General features: G+C 52.2%; 1 protein-coding gene across 2 annotated transcripts in view; it reads left to right on the top strand.

Annotated features, from left to right (window-relative positions):
* Positions 1 to 23,451, top strand: part of LOC119965441 (platelet-derived growth factor receptor beta-like) — a 140,978-nt gene that overhangs the window by 81,964 nt on the left and 35,563 nt on the right. For both annotated transcript variants that reach the window (XM_038796225.1, XM_038796224.1), the window contains exons 9-14: positions 1,031 to 1,190; positions 5,324 to 5,513; positions 10,654 to 10,769; positions 13,840 to 13,963; positions 17,085 to 17,296; positions 21,117 to 21,211. In XM_038796225.1, coding sequence (XP_038652153.1) covers positions 1,031 to 1,190; positions 5,324 to 5,513; positions 10,654 to 10,769; positions 13,840 to 13,963; positions 17,085 to 17,296; positions 21,117 to 21,211 — 897 coding nt within the window. The remainder of the gene's footprint in view (positions 1 to 1,030; positions 1,191 to 5,323; positions 5,514 to 10,653; positions 10,770 to 13,839; positions 13,964 to 17,084; positions 17,297 to 21,116; positions 21,212 to 23,451) is intronic.

Raw genomic sequence — 23,451 nt, 5'->3', positions numbered from 1 at the left:
CCTGTGACAGTGCAGCACTCCCTCAGTACTGACCCTCTGACAGTGCGGCATTCCCTCAGTACTGACCCTCTGACAGTGCAGCACTCCCTCAGTATTGACCCTCTGACAGTGCAGCACTCCCTCAGTACTGACCCTCTGACAGTGCGGCACTCCCTCAGTACTGACCCTGTGACGGTGCGGCACTCCCTCAGTACTGACCCTCTGACAGTGCAGCACTCCCTCAGTACTGACCCTCTGACAGTGCAGCACTCCCTCAGTACTGATCCTCTGACAGTGCAGTGACTCTCAGTACTGACCCTCTGACAGTGCAGCACTCCCTCAGTACTGACCCTCTGACAGTGCAGCATTCCCTCAGTACTGACCCTCTGACAGTGCAGTGACCCTCAGTACTGACCCTCTGACAGTGCGACACTCCCTCAGTACTGACCTTGTGACAGTGTGGCACTCCCTCAGTACTGACCCTCTGACAGTGCAGCACTCCCTCAGTACTGACCCTCTGACAGTGCAGCACTCCCTCAGTACTGACCCTTTGACAGTGCAGCACTCCCTCAGTACTGACCCTCTGACAGTGCAGCACTCCCTCAGTACTGACCCTCTGACAGTGCAGTGACCCTCAGTACTGACCCTCTGACAGTGCGACACTCCCTCAGTACTGACCCTCTGACAGTGCTGCACTCCCTCAGTACTGACCCTCTGACAGTGCAGCACTCCCTCAGTACTGACCCTCTGACAGTGCAGCACTCCCTCAGTACTGACCCTCTGACAGTGCAGCACTCCCTCAGTACTGACCTTGTGACAGTGCGGCACTCCCTCAGTACTGACCCTGTGAAAGTGCAGCATTCCCTCAGTACTGACCCTCTGACAGTGCAGCACTCCCTCAGTACTGACCCTGTGACAGTGCAGTGACTCTCAGTACTGACCCTCTGACAGTTCAGCACTCCCTCAGTGCTGGAGCCGCATAATATGCTTTTAACAGGAAACAGCCCCACTTGATTTTCTCTCCTGTAAATCTTATTGCCTTTCTGTTCAGGGGGCCGAAATAATTGTGTCGGACCAGGGTGATGCGGTGAACTCTACCCTGTACTTGGAAAGTGCCACACTGAAAGATTCCGGATGGTACAACTGCAGCGTGACAGGATTCTATCCAGAGAATCAATTTGAAGAAAAATCTCTGCAAATTACCGTTCTCAGTAAGTAACTTTTCATCAGTGATTGTGGCCAACCTCACTCGTGTCCTTTCAAATATGCAGATCCAGAGATGATGTGGGTGGGAACCATTGGATATCAGATAGTCGGTTTGTGCGACATTGACACTTTTTATGTACAGCCGGGCTGAAGGGGTACTTGCTATGGGTAAACGGATGCAACATTTCCGATATTACAGCAATGACTACACTTCCAGAGAATTTCATTGTCTGTATCGAGTTTTGGGATGATTTCAGGCTGTGAAAGGTGCGAGAGAAATGTCAGTTTGCCTTTCCTGTCTGGCTTATTTTTCCTTTCTCCTGTTTTTTTGTCTGTCTGGCTCTTTCTGTCCATCATTCTCTCTCTTCAGAGGAACATCATTTCATTGGTGCGCTGGTGCTAATCTGATTTGCCCATTGTGCAAGGTGCACCAGTGATTCTGTCCAACTGAACCAAGACATTGTCGTACAGGCTGACTTGGTCTGACATCAAACGTATCAGCTGATTGAAGCTGCACGGAACCCCCACCAGCTCTCCAGCTGGCCAGTTGGTGAAGGAAGAAACCAAAGGGAAATTTTACTTGATGTGGATTTATTGACAGAGTGAACCATTGCAGGTGTATACCTCCTATCTTGGCTCACACCATGGGCTGGATTCTCTGCACCCTGACGCTGAAATCGTGGCCAGCGCAGGGGTGGAGAATCCATTTCCCTTCATGGGTCCCTGATTCTGTGGGCCCAGGAATGCAGCGGACTCGGAGAGTACAGCACGCCACCTAGCACCTTCCTGGGGCCATTGCTGGAGGCCCGCTCCGCCATTCTCCGCCCTCGAGCGGCCGAAGTCCCGACGGCATGGACCTCACGTGGTCCAGCCGGTCTGGATACTCGGGTGGCAGCTGCTGACTCAGTCCGCGGCCACCCTGGTCGGGGGCAGGCCGATCGGAGGGCAGCGGCGGCTTTATACGCGACATGCAATGTTTGTTCGGGTGGTCAGGGTCGGGCGCGCGCTGGATCGGTGTGGGGGGGGTCTATTTTTAGTGTCCAGCTCTGCGGTCTGAGTCCACCATGGAGCATGGCCGCCGCCGCTGTGTGTAGGCGCGGCCTCTGACCCGGAAGTGCAGGGGCCTGTATCTTCAGTAAAAGCTGCTAGGTTTACGCCGGGTCCCTGCTAGTCCCCTGCAGGGCTGGGAATATGTGGCTCTTTACTGGGGTGAAAATCCACAGTTCTGACGCCAGAGTGGGGACATAGTCCCAATAACGGGGAATCCAGCCCCATGTGTCAGGCGGTATCTCTTTATATGTGCTCAAGTAACTATCCAATCAATGCCCTCCAACTTCAATTGATACAATTAACACTGTGGGGGTCTGCATCTTCCTGCTCGCTGTAACACTGTGATTTGGTGTTTCCACCGGTCGGTAATTGTTTTTTTATTCATTCATGGGATGTGAGCATCACTGGCTAGGTCAGCAATTGTTGCCCATCCCTAATTGCTCTTGAGAAGGTGGTAATGATCCACCTTCTTCGACAGCAACATCCACAGTGCTGTTATTTCCAAGTCACGGTGGTGAGTGACTTGGAGGGGAACCTCCAGCTGGTGGGGTTCCCAGGTATCTGCTGCTCTTGACCTTCTAGATGGTGGTGGTCGTGGGTTTGGAAGGTGCTGTCTAAGGAACCTTGGTGAATTCCTGCAGTGCATTTTGTAGACGGTACAGACGGCTGCTACTGTGCGTCGATGGTGAAGGGAGTGAATGTTTGTGGAAAGGGGAGCAATCAAGTGGGCTGCTTTGTCCTGGATGGTGTTGAGATTCTTGAGTGTTGGAGCTGCACTCATCCAGGCAGGTGGGGAGTATTCCATCACACCCCAGACTTGTGCCTTGTAGATGGTGGACAGACTTTGGGGGGTCAGGACGTGAGTCACTCACCACAGAAGTCTCAACCTCTAACCTGCTTCGATAGCCACATTATTTATATGGTTGGTCCAGTTTCTATCCACAGAAGCCTGGGGGTAACACCCTGTATGTTGATAGTGGAGGATTCAGCCTTTGAATGTCACGGGCAGATGGCTAGTGTCTCACTTGCAGGAGATGGTCATTGTCTGGCATTTGTGTGGTGTGAATGTAACTTGCCACTTGTCAACCCAAGCCTGGATATTGTCCAGGTCTTTGCTACATTTGGACATGGACTGCTTCAGTATTTGAGGAGTTGCGAATGGTGCTGAACATTGTGCAGTCATCCACGAGCATCCCCACTTCTGACATTTTGATGGAAGGGAGGTCCTTGATGGAACAGCTGAAGATTTTGGGCCTCGGACACTACCCTGAGGAACTCCTGCTGAGATATCTCGGGGCTGAGATGATTGACCTGCAACCATCACAACCACCTTCATTTGTGCCAGGTATGACACCAAAGTGCCCCCCTGATTCCCATTGACTGCAATTTAGCTCGGGCGCCTTGATGCCACACTCGGTCAAATGCTGCCTTGATGTCGAGGGCAGTCACTCTCACCTCACCTCTGGAGTTCAGCTCTTCTGTACATGTTTGGACCAGGGCTGTGATGAATTGTCCAATAAAACTTTGTTTAAATATCCAAGACCTTACCTTCTGTCATGCACATGGCGTTTCATTCAGACGCTGACAAAATAATTGGGAAATCGTCAGAACGTAACTGAATGTCTGGTGGCTTTAGGAGGGGGGAGCTAGTCATGGTTCGAGTAACCAGGGAAGCTCAGCAAATGGGTGGGGGTCAAGAGACCATACACATTTATTCTGCAGAAATTTGTGGACAGGATGAGAAGACAGTTTAGTCCAGTCGAGATCATTCAAGATTGGATAGGCGAACGGGATCAAGTGACCTTTCTCTCCTCCCAGCATGACCGTGTGCCTCTTTATGTTGGATGCCAGTGAACTGTGACCCCATGCCCCTCAGACTGGTCCCACTACTAAACCAGATCAATGCTGCGTTAAAGCCGCATTGACTACAGTTATAGAACATAGAACAGTACAGCACAGAACAGGCCCTTCAGCCCTCAATGTTGTGCCGAACAATGATCACCCTACTCATCCACCCTATACCCGTAACCCAACAATCCCCCCCTTAACCTTACTTTTATTAGGACACTACGGGCAATTTAGCATGGCCAATCCACCTAACCCGCACATCTTTGGACTGTGGGAGGAAACCGGAGCACCCGGAGGAAACCCACGCACACAGGGGGAGGACGTGCAGACTCCACACAGACAGTGACCCAGCCAGGAATCGAACCTGGGACCCTGGAGCTGTGAAGCATTTATGCTAACCACCATGCTACCCTGCTGTCCAGTTATGTGGAGGAATCGGAGAAGCTGAGGCCGTTCTTCTCGAAGCAGGGAAAGTTAAGAGTGGATTTAATCGAGGTGGTCAACACCATTTGGATTTTACTGGGGCAGATAGGGAGAAACTGTTTCCAGACAAGAGGGTTGGCAAACAGAGGGCACAAAGTTAGGATAATGGACAAAAGAACCGGAAGGAGGAAGAGGGAAATGTTTATTTTTCAATCAGTAAATTGCTGTGATCATAGAATCATAGAATTTACAGTGCAGAAGGAGGCCATTCGGCCCATCGAGTCTGCGCCAGCCCTTGGAAAGAACAAGGAAAGAACTTGGAAAGAACCTAAGCCCACACCTCCACCTTATCCCCATCAACCCACTTCACCTTTTCTGGAAACCAAGGGCAATTTAGCATGGCCAATCCACTGAACCTGCACATTTTTGGACTGTGGGAGGAAACCGGAGCACCTGGAAGAAACTCACACACACACGGGGAGAACGTGCAGACTCCGCACGGACAGTGACCCAAGCCAGGAATGGAACCTGGGACCCTGGAGCTGTGAAGCAACTGTGCTAACCACTGTGCTACCGTGGATTTGCCTGACAGGGCGATAGAAGCAGACTCGGTTGTAACTTTCAAAAGACAATTGGGTGAATATTTGAACAGACAAATTTTGTGGGGCTACAGGGGAGGTTAAAGGCAGGGGAGGGGGGGTTAAAGGCAGAGGGGGGGAGGTTGTGACATTATTGCAAAGCTTTTTTAAAGAGCAGGCAGAGCGAATGGACTGAATGGCCTTTTGCTGTGATGTAACTCTCTGTAATGTCTTCACAGCCCATGGACTTGTTCATCTCAACACAGATTTGAGTGACACCGAATACGCAGAGCTGTCAGAGGTGAAAATGTTTGTGGTGAATATAACAGCATATCCAGCCCCGACTGTCACGTGGCTGAAGGACAATGTACCATTTAACGAAAGGTCCAATCAAGTGACATTTAGCAACAAAACCCTGGGAGAAAACAGGTAAGCGTTTGTATTGTTTCCATTCAGTCAACACAATTCCCGAGACTGTGAATACAAGGGGAGCGATTTGCTGGCCTTATCGTACCACCAAGTCTCTCGAGAAGCTTGAGACGTTGTGCAAGATTCAACCGAGCCACAGGGGACGTAGCCACCTGGATCTCACCCTTGCTGGGCTCTTTCAATTATTGCCCGGGAACTAACGGCCTCTCCAGCGAGGCCTGGTTTGGGCACAGTTTAGCACTGGTCCACTCAAAATGTGGACCAGGCGTACTGGCACGTGGAGGCTCTCCCAGGTTATTGGAGACCCCAGGGTGATCGGGGACAGGGCAGGGTGGCATCCTGGCTCGCTGACGCACATGCACCTTGGCACTGCCAAGGTGACCGGTGGCACAGCCAGATGAACAAGGTACTGCCAGCATGCCTGGTGGTACTGCCAAGGATCAGGATCTGAGGATTCAATCTAACAACGGTTTTACACACACACAATTTTAGTCTCCATTGAAGTCAACAGAGATAGTGGGCAAGAAGCTCAACACCAGCCAGGACAAGGCAGCCCGCTTGATTGCTCGTCCTTACACAAACATTCAAATCCTCCACCACCGACAAACAGTCACCAAGGCTCCTAAGGCAGCACCTCCCAAACCCATGACCGCTACCATCTAGCAGGACAAACGCATCAGATACCTGGGAACCCCGCCACCTGGGGGTTCCCGTCCAAGTCGATCACCACCCCGATTTGGAAGTATATCGCTGTTCCTTCACTGTCGCTGGGGCAAAATCCTGGAACTCCCTCCCTAACAGCACTGTGGGTGGACGTGCACCTCTAGGACTGCAGCGGTTCAAGAAGGCAGCTCACCATCACCGTCTGAAGGGCAACTAGGGATGGGAAATAAATACTGCTCTAACCAACAACGCCCACATCCCATAAATTATTTTTTTGAAAAAAAAGTGTAAATGGAGAGTGACAGTGGGGGGAGGGGTGTAAATGGAGAATGACAGTGGGGGGGGGGAGTGTGAATGGAGAGTGACAGTGAGGGGGGAGTGTGAATGGAGATTGACAGTGGGGGGGGAGTGTGAATGGAGAGTGACAGTGGGGGGGGGTGTGAATGGAGAGTGACAGTGGGGGGAGTGTAAATGGAGAGTGACAGTGGGGGGGAGTGTGACTGGAGAGTGACAGTGAGGGGGGAGTGTGAATGGAGAGTGACAGTGGGGGGGGAGTGTGAATGGAGAGTGACAGTGGGGGGGCGTGTAAATGGAGAGTGACTGTGGGGGGAGTGTGACTGGAGAGTGACAGTGGGGGGGAGTGTGAATGGAGAGTGACAGTGGGGGGGAGTGTGAATGGAGAGTGACAGTGGGGGGGAGTAAATGGAGAGTGACAGTGGGGGGGAGTGCGAATGGAGAGTGACAGTGGGGGGGAGTGTGAATGGAGAGTGACAGTGGGGGGGAGGGGGGAGTGTAAATAGAGAATGACAGTGGGGGGGTGTAAATGGAGAGTGGCAGTGGGAGGGGGGAGTGTGAATGGAGAGTGACAGTGGGGGGGAGTGTGAATGGAGAGTGATAGTGGGGGGGAATGTGAATGGAGAGTGACAGTGGACGGGGGGGAATGTGAATGGAGAGTGACAGTGGACGGGGGGGAGTATGAATGGAGAGTGACAGTGGGGGCGGGTGTGTGAATGGAGAGTGACTGTGGGGGGGTTGTGAATGGAGAGTGACAGTGGGGGGCGGGTGTGTGAATGGAGAGTGACAGTGGGGGGGAGTGTGAATGGAGAGTGACAGTGGGGGGAGTGCGAATGGAGAGTGACTGGGGAGTGGGAGTGTGAATGGAGAGTGACAGTGGGGGGAGTGCGAACAGAGAGTGACAGTGGGGGGGGAGTGTGAATGGAGAGTGACAGTGGGAGGGGGGAGTGTGAATGGAGAGTGACAGTGGGGGGGAGAGTGTGAATGGAGAGTGTAAGTGGGGGGGGTTGCAAATGGAGAGTGACAGTGGGTGGGAGTGTGAATGGAGAGTGACAGTGGGGGGGAGTGTAAATGGAGAGTGACAGTGCAGGGGAGTGTAAATGGAGAGTGACAGTGGGGGGAGTGTAAATGGAGAGTGACAGTGGGGGGGAGTGTAAATGGAGAGTGATAGTGGGGGGGGAGTGTGAATGGAGAGTGACGGGGGGGTGTGAATGGAGAATGACAGTGGGGATGGAGTGTAAATGGAGAGTGACAGTGGGGGGGGAGTGTAAATGGAGAGTGACAGTGGGGGGGGGTGTGAATGGAGAGTGACAGTGCAGGGGAGTGTAAATGGAGAGTGACAGTGGGGGGAGTGTAAATGGAGAGTGACAGTGGGGGGGAGTGTGAATGGAGAGTGACTGTGGGGGGTGTGTGAATGGAGAGTCACAATGGGGGGGAAGTGTAAATGGAGAGTGACAGTGGGGGGAGTGTAAATGGAGAGTGACAGTGGGGGGGAGTGTGAATGGAGAGTGACGGGGGGGTGTGAATGGAGAATGACAGTGGGGGCGGATGTGTGAAAGGAGAGTGACAGTGTGGGGGGAGTGTGAATGGAGAGTGTCAGTGGGGGGGTGCAAATGGAGAGTGACAGTGGGGGGGGAGTGTGAATGGAGAGTGACAGTGGGGGGGGGTGTAAATGGAGAGTGACAATGGGGGGAGTGTAAATGGAGAGTGACAGTGAGGGGGATTGTGAATGGAGAGTGACTGTGGGGGGTGTGTGAATGGAGAGTGACTGTGGGGGGGTGTGAATGGAGAGTGACAATGGGGATGGAGTGTAAATGGAGAGTGACAGTGGGGGGGAGTGTAAATGGAGAGTGACAGTGGGGGGGGTGTGAATGGAGAGTGACAATGGGGGGAGTGTAAATGGAGAGTGACAGTGGGGGGGAGTGTAAATGGAGAGTGACAGTGGGGGGGTGTGAATGGAGAATGACAGTGGGGGTGTGTGAATGGAGAGTGACAATGGGGGGAGTGTAAATGGAGAGTGACAGTGGGGGGGTGAGTATAAATGGAGAGTGACAGTGGGGAGGGAGTGTGAATGGAGAATGACATTGGGGGCGGGTGTGTGAATGGAGAGTGACAGTGTGGGGGGGAGTGTGAATGGAGAGTGACAGTGGGGGGGGGGTGTAAATGGAGAGTGACAATGGGGGGAGTGTAAATGGAGAGTGACAGTGAGGGGGATTGTGAATGGAGAGTGACTGTGGGGGGTGTGTGAATGGAGAGTGACTGTGGGGGGGTGTGAATGGAGAGTGACAGTGTGGGGGGGAGTGTGAATGGAGAGTGACAGTGGGGGGGGGGGTGTAAATGGAGAGTGACAATGGGGGGAGTGTAAATGGAGAGTGACAGTGAGGGGGATTGTGAATGGAGAGTGACTGTGGGGGGTGTGTGAATGGAGAGTGACTGTGGGGGGGTGTGAATGGAGAGTGACAATGGGGATGGAGTGTAAATGGAGAGTGACAGTGGGGGGGGAGTGTAAATGGAGAGTGACAGTGGGGGGGGTGTGAATGGAGAGTGACAATGGGGGGAGTGTAAATGGAGAGTGACAGTGGGGGGGAGTGTAAATGGAGAGTGACAGTGGGGGGGTGTGAATGGAGAATGACAGTGGGGGTGTGTGAATGGAGAGTGACAATGGGGGGAGTGTAAATGGAGAGTGACAGTGGGGGGGTGAGTATAAATGGAGAGTGACAGTGGGGAGGGAGTGTGAATGGAGAATGACATTGGGGGCGGGTGTGTGAATGGAGAGTGACAGTGTGGGGGGAGTGTGAATGGAGAGTGACAGGTGGGGGTGTGAATGGAGAGTGACAGTGGGGGGGGAGTGTAAATGGAGAGTGACAGTGGGGAGTGTGTGAATGGAGAGTGACAGCGGGGGCGGGTGTGTGAATGGAGAGTGACAGTGGGGGGGTGTGAATGGAGAGTGACAGTGGGGAGTGTGTGAATGGAGAGTGACAGTGGGGGGGTGTAAATGGAGAGTGACAGTGGGGGGGGTGTGAATGGAGAGTGACAGTGGGGGGGGGGTGTGAATGGAGAGTGACAGTGGGGAGTGTGTGAATGGAGAGTGACAGTGGGGGGGTGTAAATGGAGAGTGACAGTTGGGGGGGTGCAAATGGAGAGTGACAGTGGGGGGGGGAGTGTGAATGGAGAGTGACAGTGGGGGGGGGAGTGTGAATGGAGAGTGACAGTGGGGGGGGAGTGTGAATGGAGAGTGACAGTGGGGGGGGGGAGTGTGAATGGAGAGTGACAGTGGGGGGGGAGTGTGAATGGAGAATGACATTGGGGGCGGGTGTGTGAATGGAGAGTGACAGTGTGGGGGGAGTGTGAATGGAGAGTGACAGGTGGGGGTGTGAATGGAGAGTGACAGTGGGGGGGAGTGTAAATGGAGAGTGACAGTGGGGAGTGTGTGAATGGAGAGTGACAGTGGGGGCGGGTGTGTGAATGGAGAGTGACAGTGGGGGGTGTGTGAATGGAGAGTGACAGTGGGGAGTGTGTGAATGGAGAGTGACAGTGGGGGGGTGTAAATGGAGAGTGACAGTGGGGGGGGTGTGAATGGAGAGTGACAGTGGGGGGGAGTGTGAATGGAGAGTGACAGTGGGGAGTGTGTGAATGGAGAGTGACAGTGGGGGGGTGTAAATGGAGAGTGACAGTGGGGGGGGAGTGTGAATGGAGAGTGACAGTGGGGGGGGAGTGTGAATGGAGAGTGACAGTGGGGGGGGGAGTGTGAATGGAGAGTGACAGTGGGGGGGGGGGAGTGTGAATGGAGAGTGACAGTGCATTTCCTGTCTGGGGAGTAATGGTTAAATGTTCCCCATTGTGTGGAGACTCTGGTGACTTTTCTGAGAAATTCTATCAGCAATGGACGGAATTGTCTGGCCGTTGCGATTGACTTTTATCGTCAGCAGCGTAGCCGCACTGTTTTCCTGGCACTGTGCTACAGCTTCAACGGGAAGTTCCATCGACGGGCAGTGGGCCTATACAATCCCGTCCCCATCGAGCGGTGAGCCACTGGAAACGTGCAGCTGGCAGACCGGAGAATCCAGCCCATATAAATCAAATATCACTATTAACCTGAATTACAATATCCTTTCATTCTCTGGGAAAGATCAGCCGCACACTGAATGCTATCATCATCTCCCCACCTCCTCTCTATCAACAGGTATCAGTGCATACTCAACCTCATCCGTGTGAAGGAGGAAGACTTTGGCAATTACAGTATTCAAGTCTGGAATGCCGACAGCAAAAAGGAGTTTACCTTCACTTTAAGAGTAAATGGTGAGCATTTTACTGTGTCCCCTTTTGACAGTACCAATCGCCGAACAGAATCTCGGACAGACCGGGAATAGTGGGCGGAATTCTCCAACCCCCCCCGCAGGGTCGGGGAATCGCCTGGGGCCGGCGTAAATCCCGCTCCCGCCATGGCCAGAATTCTCCGCCACCGCCACCCGGTCGGTCGGGCCCCCCCGCGGTGATTCTCCGGCCCGCGATGAGCCGAAGTCCCGCTGCTGTCAGGCCTCTCCCGCCGACGTAGTTTAAACCACCTCTGTGCCGGCGGGACTGGCGGCGCGAGCGGGCCCCCGGGGTCCTGGGGGGGGGGGGGGGGTGTGGGGCGATTGGACCCCGGGGTGTGCCCCCACGGTGGCCTGGCCCGCGATCGGGGCCCACCGATCCGCGGACGGGCCTCTGCCATGGGGACACTCTTTTTCTTCCGCCGCCGCCGCGGCCTCCACCATGGCAGAGGCGGAAGAGACCCCCTCCACCGCGCATGCGCCAGGGGTGACGTAGGCGGCCGTCTGGCGCTCCGGCGCATGCTCAGACTCACGCCGACCGGTGAAGGCCTTTTGGCCAGCCCCGATGCCGATAGGCGTGGCGCCAAAGGCCGTTGGCGCCAGTCGACGGAGCGGGAGCCAGTCCGGCGCGGGCCTAGCCCCTAAAGGTGCAGAGAATTACGCACCTTTGGGGAGGCCCGACGCCGGAGTGGTTGGCGCCACTCCGCTACGCCGGGACCCCCCCCGCCCCGCCAGGTAGGGGAGAATTTTGCCATCTGGGCGTGAGTCCGCGCATGCGCCGGAGTGCCAGCGGCTGTTGACGTCACCACCGGCGCATGCGCGGTGGAGAGGGTCTCTTCCGCCTCTGCCATGGTGGAGGCCGTGGCGGCGGCGGAAGATAAAGAGTGTCCCCACGGCACAGGCCCACCCGCCGATCGGTGGGCCACTATCGCGGGTCAGGCCACCGTGGGGGCACCCCCTGGGGTCCGATCGCCCCGCGCCTCCCCCAGGACCCCGGGGGCCCACTCGCGCCGCCAATCCCGCCGGCACAAAGGTGGTTTAAATCACATCGGCAGGAAAGGCCTGACAGCGGCGGGACTTCGGTCCATGCGGGCCGGAGAATCGCCGCGCGGGGCCTGCGGACCGGCGGGGCGCGATTCCTGCCCCGTCGATTCCCGGGTGGCGGAGAATTCCGGCCATGGGGAGGGGGGCGGGATTTACACCGGCCCCGGGCGATTCCCCGACCCTGCGTGGGGTCGGAGAATTCCGCCCTCTCTCTTTAATCATAAAAGATTATTTTAAATTATTCTAAAGAAAAAAAAGAGGGAATTCTCCCATGTTTCCTGGCCAATGGCAATCCTTCAATCAACATTCACTGAGTAGAACATAGAACATAGAAAAATACAGCACAGAACAGGCCCTTCGGCCCACGATGTTGTGCCGAACCTTTGTCCTAGATTAAGAACAAATTAATCTACATCCCATCATTCTACCGTAATCCATGTACCTATCCAATAGCCGATTGAAGGTCCCTAATGTTTCTGACTCAATTACTTCCGCAGGCAGTGCATTCCATGCTCCCACTACTCTCTGGGTAAAGAACCTACCTCTGACATCCCCCCTATATCTTCCACCATTCACCTTAAATTTATGTCCCCTTGTAATGGTTTGTTCCACGCGGGGAAAAAGTCTCTGACTACTCTATCTATTATCTGTCTATAGCATTCAAATGTACCCAAATTCAGCACTCCCTCAGTCACCAAACTCTCACTATAGCACTCAAATGTACCCAAATTCAGCACTCCCTCAGTCACCAAACTCTCACTATAGCACTCAAATGTACCCAAATTCAGCACTCAGTTCAAACAAAGTCCGCACTGAGCTGGCTCAGATTTAAACTGTGATTTAAACTTCTTCTGTGATTGTAGGGGGGTGGGGTGGTTGGGGGGGGCGGGGGGGGATCCGATCCCGGGGGGCCCCCACGGTGACCTGACCCGCGATCGGGGGCCACCGATCTGCGGGCGGCCTTGTTCCGTGGGGGGTGGCCTTCTTTCCTCCGGGCCGGGCTCCGCCATATTGCCCGGGTGCCAACACAGAGAAGGGAACCCCCACGCATGCGCGGAAATACGCAGGCCGGTCTGCGAATGCGTAAAATTGCGCCGGCTGGAGCGGCGTCGACCTAGGCCTCAAGAAATTGGAGAAATATAAAGTGTACGTACAAATATAAACAGTGTCCGTACAGATATAAACATAGTGCAAAGGCCGTCTTTGGGGAGACACTGAAAAACAAAAAGGAATCTCGGGAGGACCGTCATTTTCACTGTCTGTACCGTCCCAGCCAGTGATAGCGGGAGCATGTCCCACCTTCGGAAGTCTTCCTTCACTTAGTCCACCAGTCGGGTCAAATTTAGCTTATGTAGCCGTTATCATTCCCGTGTCACCTGGATGCCTAGATACAGAAAATGTCCCCCTACCACTCTAAATGGCAACGTCCCCAGTCGCCTCTCCTGCCCCCTTGCCTGGATCGCGATCATCTCACTTCTCCCCGTGTTCAATTTATAGCCCGAAAACTGGCCAAATTCCCCCAGAATCCTCATAATTTCTCCCATCCCTTCTAGTGGGTCCGAAACATATAGGAGCAGGTCATCTGCGCATAGCGAGACTCTGTGTTCCACCCCTCCCCGAACCAGCCCCTTGAGGCTCTCCATTTACAATTTTAATTAGTTCATTCCTCGCACTTCCAAAGTTTGGAGCTTCGCTCGTTCGTCAGTCTATCCCCTCAAACCAGAACCTCTCCCCTCTTTTGTTCTGTCCGCCTGACTGTGGGACTCCTCCCCTTTCTGAGTCTTCCCATTCTACAGTCAAAGACTGTATTTTTCAAAAACGCATGACTTTGTGAACTAAACGAAACCTGTTGACTTCACCCATTGTCACTCCTGCACTTTCGGCTTAAAGAAGGGCCTCTGTCTCTGAGTACAGAGAATATAAAAGAGCCCAGAGTAACACACAGTGAGAGTCAGAGAAAATGAATGGGTTCCGATGGCCATGGTACATTAATTGTCTTTTCTTTAACACAGTACCGGCGAGGATCCTGGACCTCACTGACTTTGTTCAACCCAGCGGTGTGCAGACTGTCACCTGTGTTACTGAGGGATCGCCGTTGCCTGAAGTTAGTTGGCACATGTGCCATGACCTAAAAAGGTAATCAGGCTCAGAAATGCCCACGATTTCTGTTCTTTGCCTATCTGCCTAAAAAGACAAGGGAAGCCGATGCAATGGGAACACCCAGGTTCCCCTCTGAACAACATACCACCCTGACTGGACCATACATCATCCTTGGGTCAAAATGCTGAAATTTCCTCCCCTTAAAAGTGGCCATCGTCCCGGATGACCATCGGCTGCTTTCCCCTTTGAGGGGGGGGAGCTGACTGGTGGTGATTTAACCTGAGGGTCACCACACCTCAGGCAAGGGGTAAGGTTGAGAAGGCCGACGTTCTGGCCTTCATGAATAACCTGGTACGGGAATTGAACCCGCGCTGCTGGCCTCGCTCCGCATCACAAGCCAGCTGTCTAGCCCAGTGAGCTAAACCAGCCCCCTAAACCCCCCCCCCCCCCCCTCCCCAACAGCATGGTGGGAGTTCCTTTACCCCATAAACATCAGCTGAACAAGTGGAGGGTTCAGCGGCACCATCGCAGGTGGCAACTGGGAACGGGCAATAATTCTCCACCTTGCCAGCAATGTCCACATCCTGAGAATGAATTTATTTATTTATTTATTTTAAAATATTTTCATTGAAATATTTGTAAAAGTTTACAACAGAAACAGAAAAAGAACAATAGGCGTTAAACATTAACATCGTGCAAAAATAGCTATTTCCCCGAACGGCTGTCTTCACAGACCATCAAGAATAGCAAAAAAAACTAAACCCCTCCCTCGGAAAGCCGCTACTGCCAACATTTTAAATTAAATTTCCCCAAGAAAGTCGACGGACGACTGCCACCTCCGGGAGAACCCTAACATTGATCCTCTTAAGGCTGAGAAACCCAGCCATGTCGCTAACCCAGGTCTCTACACTGGGGGGCTTCGAGTCCCTCCACAATAACAGGTTCTGTCTCCGGGCTACCAGGGAGGCAAAGGCCAGAACGTCGGCCTCTTTCGCCCCCTGAACTCCCGGCTCTTCTGACACTCCAAAGATCGCCACCTCTCGACACGGCACCACCCGTGTTCCTGGCACCTTGGACATTGCCCTGGCAAACCCCCGCCAGAACCCTTCAAGCTTCGGGCATGCTCAAAGCATATGGACATGGTTTGCTGGGCTCCCCGCACACCTCGCACATCTGTCCTCTACCCCGAAAAACTTGCTCATCCTCGCCGCTGTCATGTGTGCCCGGTGAACCACTTTAAACTGTATGAGATTGAGCCTGGCACATGATGAGGAGGAATTGACCCTACTTAGGGCTTCCGCCCATAGTCCCGGCTCCAACTCCTCTCCTAACTCCTCCTCCCACTTGCCTTTAAGCTCCTCCACCGGGGTTTCCTCCGCCCCCAACAGCTCCTGGTAGATACCCGACACCTTCCCCTCCCCCACCCAGGTACCGGACACTACTCCATCTTGTATCCCCCGTGGCAGCAGCAGCGGGAAGGCCACCACCTGCTTCCTCAGGAAGGTTCCCACTTGTAAATACCTAAAGCCGTTCCCTGGCAGCAATTCAAACTTGTCCTCCAGCGCCTGCAGGCTGGGAAAGCTCCTATCTATAAACAGGTCACCCATCCTTCTAATACCTGCCCTCTGCCAGCTCTGGAATCCGCCATCCATCCTGCCCGGTAGAAACCTGTGGTTATTACATATCGGGGTCCAGACCGATGCTCCCTCCACCCTCTTGTGTCTCCTCCACTGCCCCCAGATCTTCAGTGTCACCACCACCACCGGACTTGTGGAGTAACGAGCCAGCGAGAACGGCAGAGGAGCCGTTACCAGCGCTCCCAAACTGGTTCATGACGCCGCCTCCAACCGTTCCCATGCCGGCCCCTCCCCCATTACCCACTTCCTGATCATGGCAATTTTGGCCGCCCAGTAGTAGTTGCAAAAGTTCGGCAGCGCCAACCCACCCCGCCCCCCCCCCCCCCCCCCCCGACTGCGTTCCCTTCACTCACGGGGTCTTATACGCCCACACAAATCCCGAGATGACTGAGAATGAATTGTGGGATGTCAGGCATTGCAAGGTGTTGGGTTTGGGCAGTGTAGGTAGCTGGGTATGGTTTGCAGGCTTTAGGTCCCAGTGGGCTGGCTCTGTACAGACCACAGGGCTTGCAAGTTCAATTGTCGTGTGAATGAAGGGGGATCGGGAGGAAGAGAACTTTGACATTATCTTCCCCCATCTCTATGGCCTTCCGTCCTTTAATATTTTGGTGGAATTTGTTAATCAATAAAAATATTTCCTGGCTTCATTCATCAGATCCGCCAGGGCTCAAAGGGTTAAATTCAGCGGCCTGGGTTGGGTAGGCCAGGATGGTATTCCCCGGAGTTTAGAAAGGGAGGTAGCCAAGAATCTACTTGAGGTGTTTGCAATGGCAAACGGAGATGGTGGCGAAGGAAAAGAGGAACTATTTTTCTCTGGTGGATGGGGTTCCCACAACAAAAGCGACATAATCTAAAACTTAAAGCCAGGCCATTTGGGAAGCATTATATATACATGTTCCTATATATATAAACACAGCAAGAATTTTTATCAAATAAGAACATAAAGACACCACACAGCTTCAGTAATCTATGTATAACATTTAATGAATTCCCCCTTAGCTGTTCCAATTCAATAACAAAATCAAATTAAACCAAAATCCTTTTTCAAGGGCATGTGCAGAACACTGTAGTCTCACTTGAATGGGACTGGTCCTTTTCCTGAAATTCTGATCCAGTTCCAACCAGCAGATTCAAACACCTTCCGGAAAGCAACTATATCTTTAAAGTTACCAAGGCAGTGAGCCACAACCAATGTGCTTTTTACTGGAACAGCTTAAAATGAAAACACGGGAAAACACTTCTTTCTCCTTCTGATGTCCAAAGCAGTCATGAAACTGAAACCTAAAACAAAAACCTTCCCACCTCACAGCCCAATGTGCTACAAGTCACATGATAAGAGACTAAGCCTTTCTTAAAGGGACAGTCACATGACAGTATGTCTGCTGCGCTGTGTTGGAGAGTGTGATGAACACTTGCAATTCCTGCTTCGATTTTGCCCCCTTGTTTGTGGAGCTGCCCTTGGATGGCAGATGCCCGGCTTTAGTCACCACCTCCTCATGGAATCTGATGAATTATTCCAGGTGCAACAACAAGCTGGGCAAATGGACCCCACTGAAAATGAACTCGAGTGGGGTCCGCGTGGAGAAACGGATCTCCGAGCTGCAGGAAAACCGCGTCTTCCACGTGGAGAGTGTCCTCGTCCAGGAGGGTGCCGGCGAAACTGCCGCTGTGCGCTGCTCCGCCGTCAACGGATTTGGAACCGTGAGCCGGGAGATCAAGCTCATTTCTCACGGTGAGTACAATGGTACAGGCTGGGGGAGGGAAGGTAGCACTGCCGGGGGGGGGGGGGGGGGGGGGGGAGACAGGAAAAGTCCGGGAAGGTGGCTGGAGCAGAAAGGTGATGGGTCAGATCCCTTCACTAGGGAGCTGGAACACCAAGATCTGAAAGTTATATTACAGAAGACAGACACACCGTCTGGAGTTACAGCATTCCGTTCTGGGAATCACACTTCAGGAGGGATGTATTAACCTTGGAGGGGGGTGCAGCACAGTTACGTCACAGCTTATGAGACAGGGCAGCACGGTAGCACAGTGGTTAGCACGGTTGCTTCACAGCTCCAGTGTCCCAGGTTCGATTCCCGGCTTGGGTCACTGTCTGTGCGGAGTCTGCACGTTCTCCCCGTGTCTGCGTGGGTTTCCTCCGGGTGCTCCGGTTTCCTCCCACAGTCCAAAGATGTGCAGGTTAGGTGGATTGGCCATGATAAATTGCCCTTAGTGTCCAAAAAGGTTAGGTGGGGTTACTGGGTTGCGGGGATAGGGTGGAGGTCTGGGCTTAAATAGGGTGCTCTTTCCACAGGCCGGTGCAGACTCGATGGGCCGAATGGCCTCCCTCTGCACTGTTGATTCTATGTTTCTATGAGACCGAGCTAGCTCAATGAGAACAGGTTGCATGCTGATTCAATGAACCTTTGGGTGTGTAGTTTTTTTTTATCTTCCCCATGTGGAAGTGTCTGACCTCCATTTGGTGCCATCATGGGATCATTGTGTTTGTGGGAGGGGGTGGGAATCGTGGACACAGACCCCCATCCAGAAACTCTGAATGCTGATGTTCCTAAGAATGAACATGCATGGAAGACATTGGTTAGGATTGTGGTCCTGGGCTTAACAGAGGGACATCTTTACATGTTCCATTGCCCATCGGCGTGCGCTGTGATCCCAGCACAAAGGCTGAGTATAGACGATATGCTGCACAATGGATCTTCATTATGTGAACTAACAATGGACTCCCTCATCCAATCGATCTTTCCATTTTAATGCCCCACCTGTTGTTTTCCATTGTGTGTGGCTGGCGTGGGGTAGATCAGTGCCCATGCACACCCATTCCCGATCAGGCTGTCTACTGTTTAATACAGAACTGCAGCGGGGGAGCTTCATCACCACGAAAGCAAAGTTAGAAAATAACGGGAACAGTCTGGCCTTTCAGTGACTCAGCGGTTAGAGTAGAAGGGCGATCAGGCAGAGCGAGGGTTAACGTCGGACTGGAGGTCAGTACTGCCAAGGTATGATGTAGAGTCAGATGATGGTACGCTGTGTGTGGTAGAATTGTCAAGGAGCCAGCATGGAGATAGTACCCAAGCATGTCTGTACCTTGGAGATGTTTATCAATATGTGTTATATTCAACCATACAGTTTCCAGGGCTCTTAGTGACGCACCAAACAATCTTACATCATTTCGCACTCTTGCCTTTAAGCCAGGGGATTCTAGGACCGTAGAATCCCTACAGTACAGAAGGAGGCCATTTGGCCCATCGAGTCTGCACCGACCCTCTGAAAGAGCACCCTAACGAAATCCACTCCCCCACCCTATTCCCGCAACCCCACCTAACCTGCACACCTTTGGGCTGTGGGAGGAAACCGGAGCACCCGGGGGAAACCCACGCAGACACGGGAGAATGCGCAAACTCCGCACAAACAGTGACCCGAGGCCAGAATTGAATCCGGGCCCCTGGTGAGGCAGCAGTGCTAAACACTGTGGCGCCGTGCCACCCCCTGATTTCAAGTGCTACTCTAGAAACCTGAGCGTCTCCTACGTGGAGCTTAGGGAGTACTGCACTCTCTTTCGAATGAATTTCGAAAGAAAGCACAACAACACCTATACTTCCTCAGGAAACTAAGGAAATTCGGCATGTCCACATTAACTCTTACCAACTTTTCCAGATGCAAGATAGAAAGCATCCTATCTGGCTGCATCACAGCCTGGTATGGCAACTGCTCGGCCCAAGACTGCAAGAAACCTCAGAGTCGTGAGCACAGCCCAGTCATAGATACATAGATACATAGAAGATAGGAGTAGGAGGAGGCCTTTTGGCCCTTCGAGCCTGCTCCGCCATTCATCACGATCATGGCTGATCATCCAACTCAATAGCCTAATCCTGCTTTCTCCCCATAACCTTTGATCCCATTCGACCCAAGTGCTATATCTAGCCGCCTCTTGTATATTTTCAAAGTTTCAGCATCAACTACTTCCTGTGGTAATGAATTCCACAGGCTCACCACTCTTTGTGTGAAGAAGTGTCTCCTTATCTCTGTCTGAAATGGTTTACCCTGAATCCTCAGACTGTGACCCCTGGTTCTGGACACACCCACCATCGTCCTGCATCTACCCTGTCTAGTTAGAATTTTATAAGTCTCGATGAGATCCCCCTCAATCTTCTGAACTCCAGCGAGAACAATCCCAACCCAGTCAATCTCTCCTCATATGACAGTCCCGCCATCCCTGGAAACAGTCTGGTAAATCTTTGCTGCACTCCCTCAAGAGCAAGAACATCCTTCATCACAGAAGGAGACCAAAACTGCACACAATACTCCAGGTGTGGCCTCACCAAGGCCCTGTACAATTGCAGCAACACATCCCAGCTTCTATACTCGAAACCTCTTGCATTGAAGGCCAACATACCATTAGCCTTCTTTACCGCCTGCTGCACCTCCATACTTACTTCAACGAATGGTGGTCAAGGACACCCAGGTCCCGTTGCACACTCCCCTCTCCCAATTTACAACCATTCAGGTAGTAATCTGCCTTCCTGTGTTTGCTTCCAAAATGAATAACCTCACACTTATTCAAATTATACTGCATCTGCCGTTGGTTTGCCCACTCGCCCAACCTGTCCAGATCTTGCTGTAGGATCCCTGCATCCTCATCACAATTCACCCTCCCACCTAACTTGCCATCATCTGCAAACTTTGAGATGTCACATTTTGTTCCCTCATCCAAATCATTAATATATATTGTGAATAGCTGGGGTCCCAGCACCGATCCGTGTGGTACCCCACTAGTTACTGCCTGCCAATTTGAATCATATGAACCTGCCTCCCATCCATTGACTCCATCTACACCTCCCGCTGCCTGGGGAAAGCGGGCAGCATAATCACGGATCCCTCCCACCCGGCTTACTCACTCTTCCAACTTCTTCCATTGGGCAGGAGATACAAAAGTCTGAGAACACCCACGAATAGACTCAAAAACAGCTTCTTCCCCACTGTTACCAGACTCCTAAACGATCCTCTTATGGACTGACCTAATTTTCACTACGCCCCTGTATGCTTCACACGATGCCGGTGTTATGTAGTTACATTGTGTTCCTTGTGTTGCCCTATTATGTATTTTCTTTTACTTCCTTTTCTTTTCATGTGCTAAATGGTCTGTTGAGCTGCTCGCAGAAAAATACTTTTCACAGTCCCTCGGTACACGTGACAATAAACAAATCCAATTAAACCCAGGCCCTGCCTTGCCCTCTTTGGTGGATGTAAAGGATCCCATGGACACTATTTGAAAAAGAGTAGGGAAATTCTCTCTGGTGTCCTGGGGATAATATTTATTCCACATCAACAGTACACAGGTTCTTACTATCACATTGCTATTTGTGGGATCTTGCTGTGTGCAACAATGAAGTATTCAATTGGAAAGCCAGCGCATGTGAATGGCGCTATGGAAATGCAAGATGTTTCTGTCTCGTACAAACCCATCTTTCTCGCAGTGCAGCTTCAAGAAGAGCCTCTGTTGGTTATTTACAATATTTGACAGCATTTTTCCAATTTTTCTCCTCCTGCAGGTATCCGCTCTCAGCTGGTCACCGTGGCAACAATCCTGGTTTTGTTAGTTATCATGATCATCTCGTTAGTGGTTCTGGTTGTAGTTTGGCGGAAGGTAAGGGATTAATACCAAGGAACAATCTTACTGATGATGGCCGAGTTACCATGATCTCCGGCACACAGAACAATCCTTTTATTGCCACCTTCCCTCGTTCTTTCTCCCACCCCAGCACCACCTTTCTGTTTCTTTCTGTCTTTACGTGTCTTTCTCTTTCTCTCCCTCCAGTTTATTACTCAACAGAGCTCAATGCTCACTGACCACCAGACATGGTCCACAAGACATTTGACGGGTTTAAGGGCCATTTCCCTGAAGTATATCCTTGTATTGTGTGGTACAATCACTCATTTGGGCCAGAACAGCACCCAGCCCAGCCCACCACCACACCTCTCCCCATGCCCAAGATTGCTCACTGCACTAGTACAGCACCTTCTACTGGTATGATTGCTCACTGCACCAGTACAGTGCGGCCTACTGGTATTATTGCTCACTGCGCCAGTACAGTGCCTCCCTCTGGTAATATTGGTCACTGCATCAGTACAGCACCTCCAACTGGTATGATTGCTCACTGGGTCAGTACAGCAACTCCCACTGGTATGATTGCTCACTGCGTCAGTAGAGCACCTCCCACTGGTATTATTGCTCACTGCGTCAGTACAGCCGTTCCAATTTGTACTATTGTTCACTGCAGCAGTACAGTGCCTCCCACTGGTATTATTGCTCACTGCGTCAGTACAGTGCCTCCCACTGGTATTGCTCACGGCGCCAGTACAGTGCCTCCCACTGGTATTGCTCACGGCGCCAGTACAGTGCCTCCTACTGGTATTATTGCTCACTGCACCAGTACAGTGCCTCCTACTGGTATTATTGCTCACTGCACCAGTACAGTGCCTCCTACTGGTATTATTGCTCACTGTGCCAGTTCAGCACCTCCCACTGGTATTATTGCTCACTGCGCCAGTACAGTGCCTCCCACTGGTATTATTGCTCATTGGACCAGTGCAACACCTCCCACTGCCATGATTTCTCACTGCACCAGTGCAGCATCTCCCATACAAATAAACATACAAATTAGGAGCCGGACTTTCAAGCCAACTCTTCCAGTTGATAAGGTCATGGCAGATAAGATTTTGGCCCCTACTTTCCTGTCTACCTCTGCACCATATGGCTTCCCTTGTAAGTCAAGAATCTCTCGAACTCAACCTTAACTGTATTTAATGGCCAAGCCCCCAATATGCCTCGGGGGAGAGAGTTCCATGGTCAAACCACCTTTTGAGAGAAAATATTTCTCCTAATTTCCCTCTTAAATGGAAGACCCCTTATTTTTAAACTGTGACCCTGGGTCTAGTCTCTCCCACAAGGGGAAACCTCCTCTCAGCATCCACCCTGTCAAGTCCCCTCAGGATCTTATATGTTTCAATAAGATCACCTCTCATTGTGCTAGACTCCAATAGATACAGGCCCAACGTGTCCAACCTTTCCACATTAGACAACCTCTTCATTGCAGATGTCGGTGGAGTGAACCTTCTCTGAATTGCTTCTAATGCAGTTATAGAATCATAGTGCAGAAGGAGGTCATTCAGTCCATCGAGTCTGCACCGACTCTTGGAAAGAGCACCCTATTTAAGGCCACGCCTCCACCCTATCCCCGTAACCGAGTAACCCCACCAAAGGTTTTAGGGTACTAAGGGCAATTTGCCAATCCACCTAACCTGCACATCTTTGGACGGCGGGAGGAAACCGGAGCACCCGGAGGAAACCCACGCAGGCACGGTGAGAACATGCAGACTCCGCACAGACAGTGACCCAAGCCGGGAATCGAACCTGGGACCCTGGAGCTGTGAAGCAACTGTGCTACCGTGCTGCCCTTTATCAAATACCGAGACCAAAACTGTACACAGTGCTCCAGATGTGGTATCACCAATGTCGTGTACAACTGTGACAAAACATCCCTACCTTTATATTCCATTGTCCTCTGTAGCGTAGAGTACTGAAATCCCTTTCCATTTAAATACTGTGCTGCATCTCTATTGTTCCTGCCAAAGTGGACAAGCTCACAGATTTCCACATTATACCCCATCTGCCAATCATTTCCCACTTAACCTGTCTGCATCCTTTTGCAAACTCCTTCTTTCCTCTTCACAACTTACCCATCATTGTGTCAGCAGCAAATTTAGAAACCGTACAATCGGCCTTTTCATACACGTTATCGGGATGGATTGAAGTAGCTGAAGCCCTGGCACTGAGCCCTGCGACACTCCGCTGGTTACAACTTGCCAAATCGAAAATGACCCGTT

Source organism: Scyliorhinus canicula, chromosome 4 (genome assembly GCF_902713615.1).
Source record: "Scyliorhinus canicula chromosome 4, sScyCan1.1, whole genome shotgun sequence".
NCBI lineage: Eukaryota > Metazoa > Chordata > Chondrichthyes > Carcharhiniformes > Scyliorhinidae > Scyliorhinus > Scyliorhinus canicula.
The sequence above is the reverse complement of the archived record's forward strand: the minus strand, read 5'-3'. Positions and strand labels throughout refer to the sequence as shown.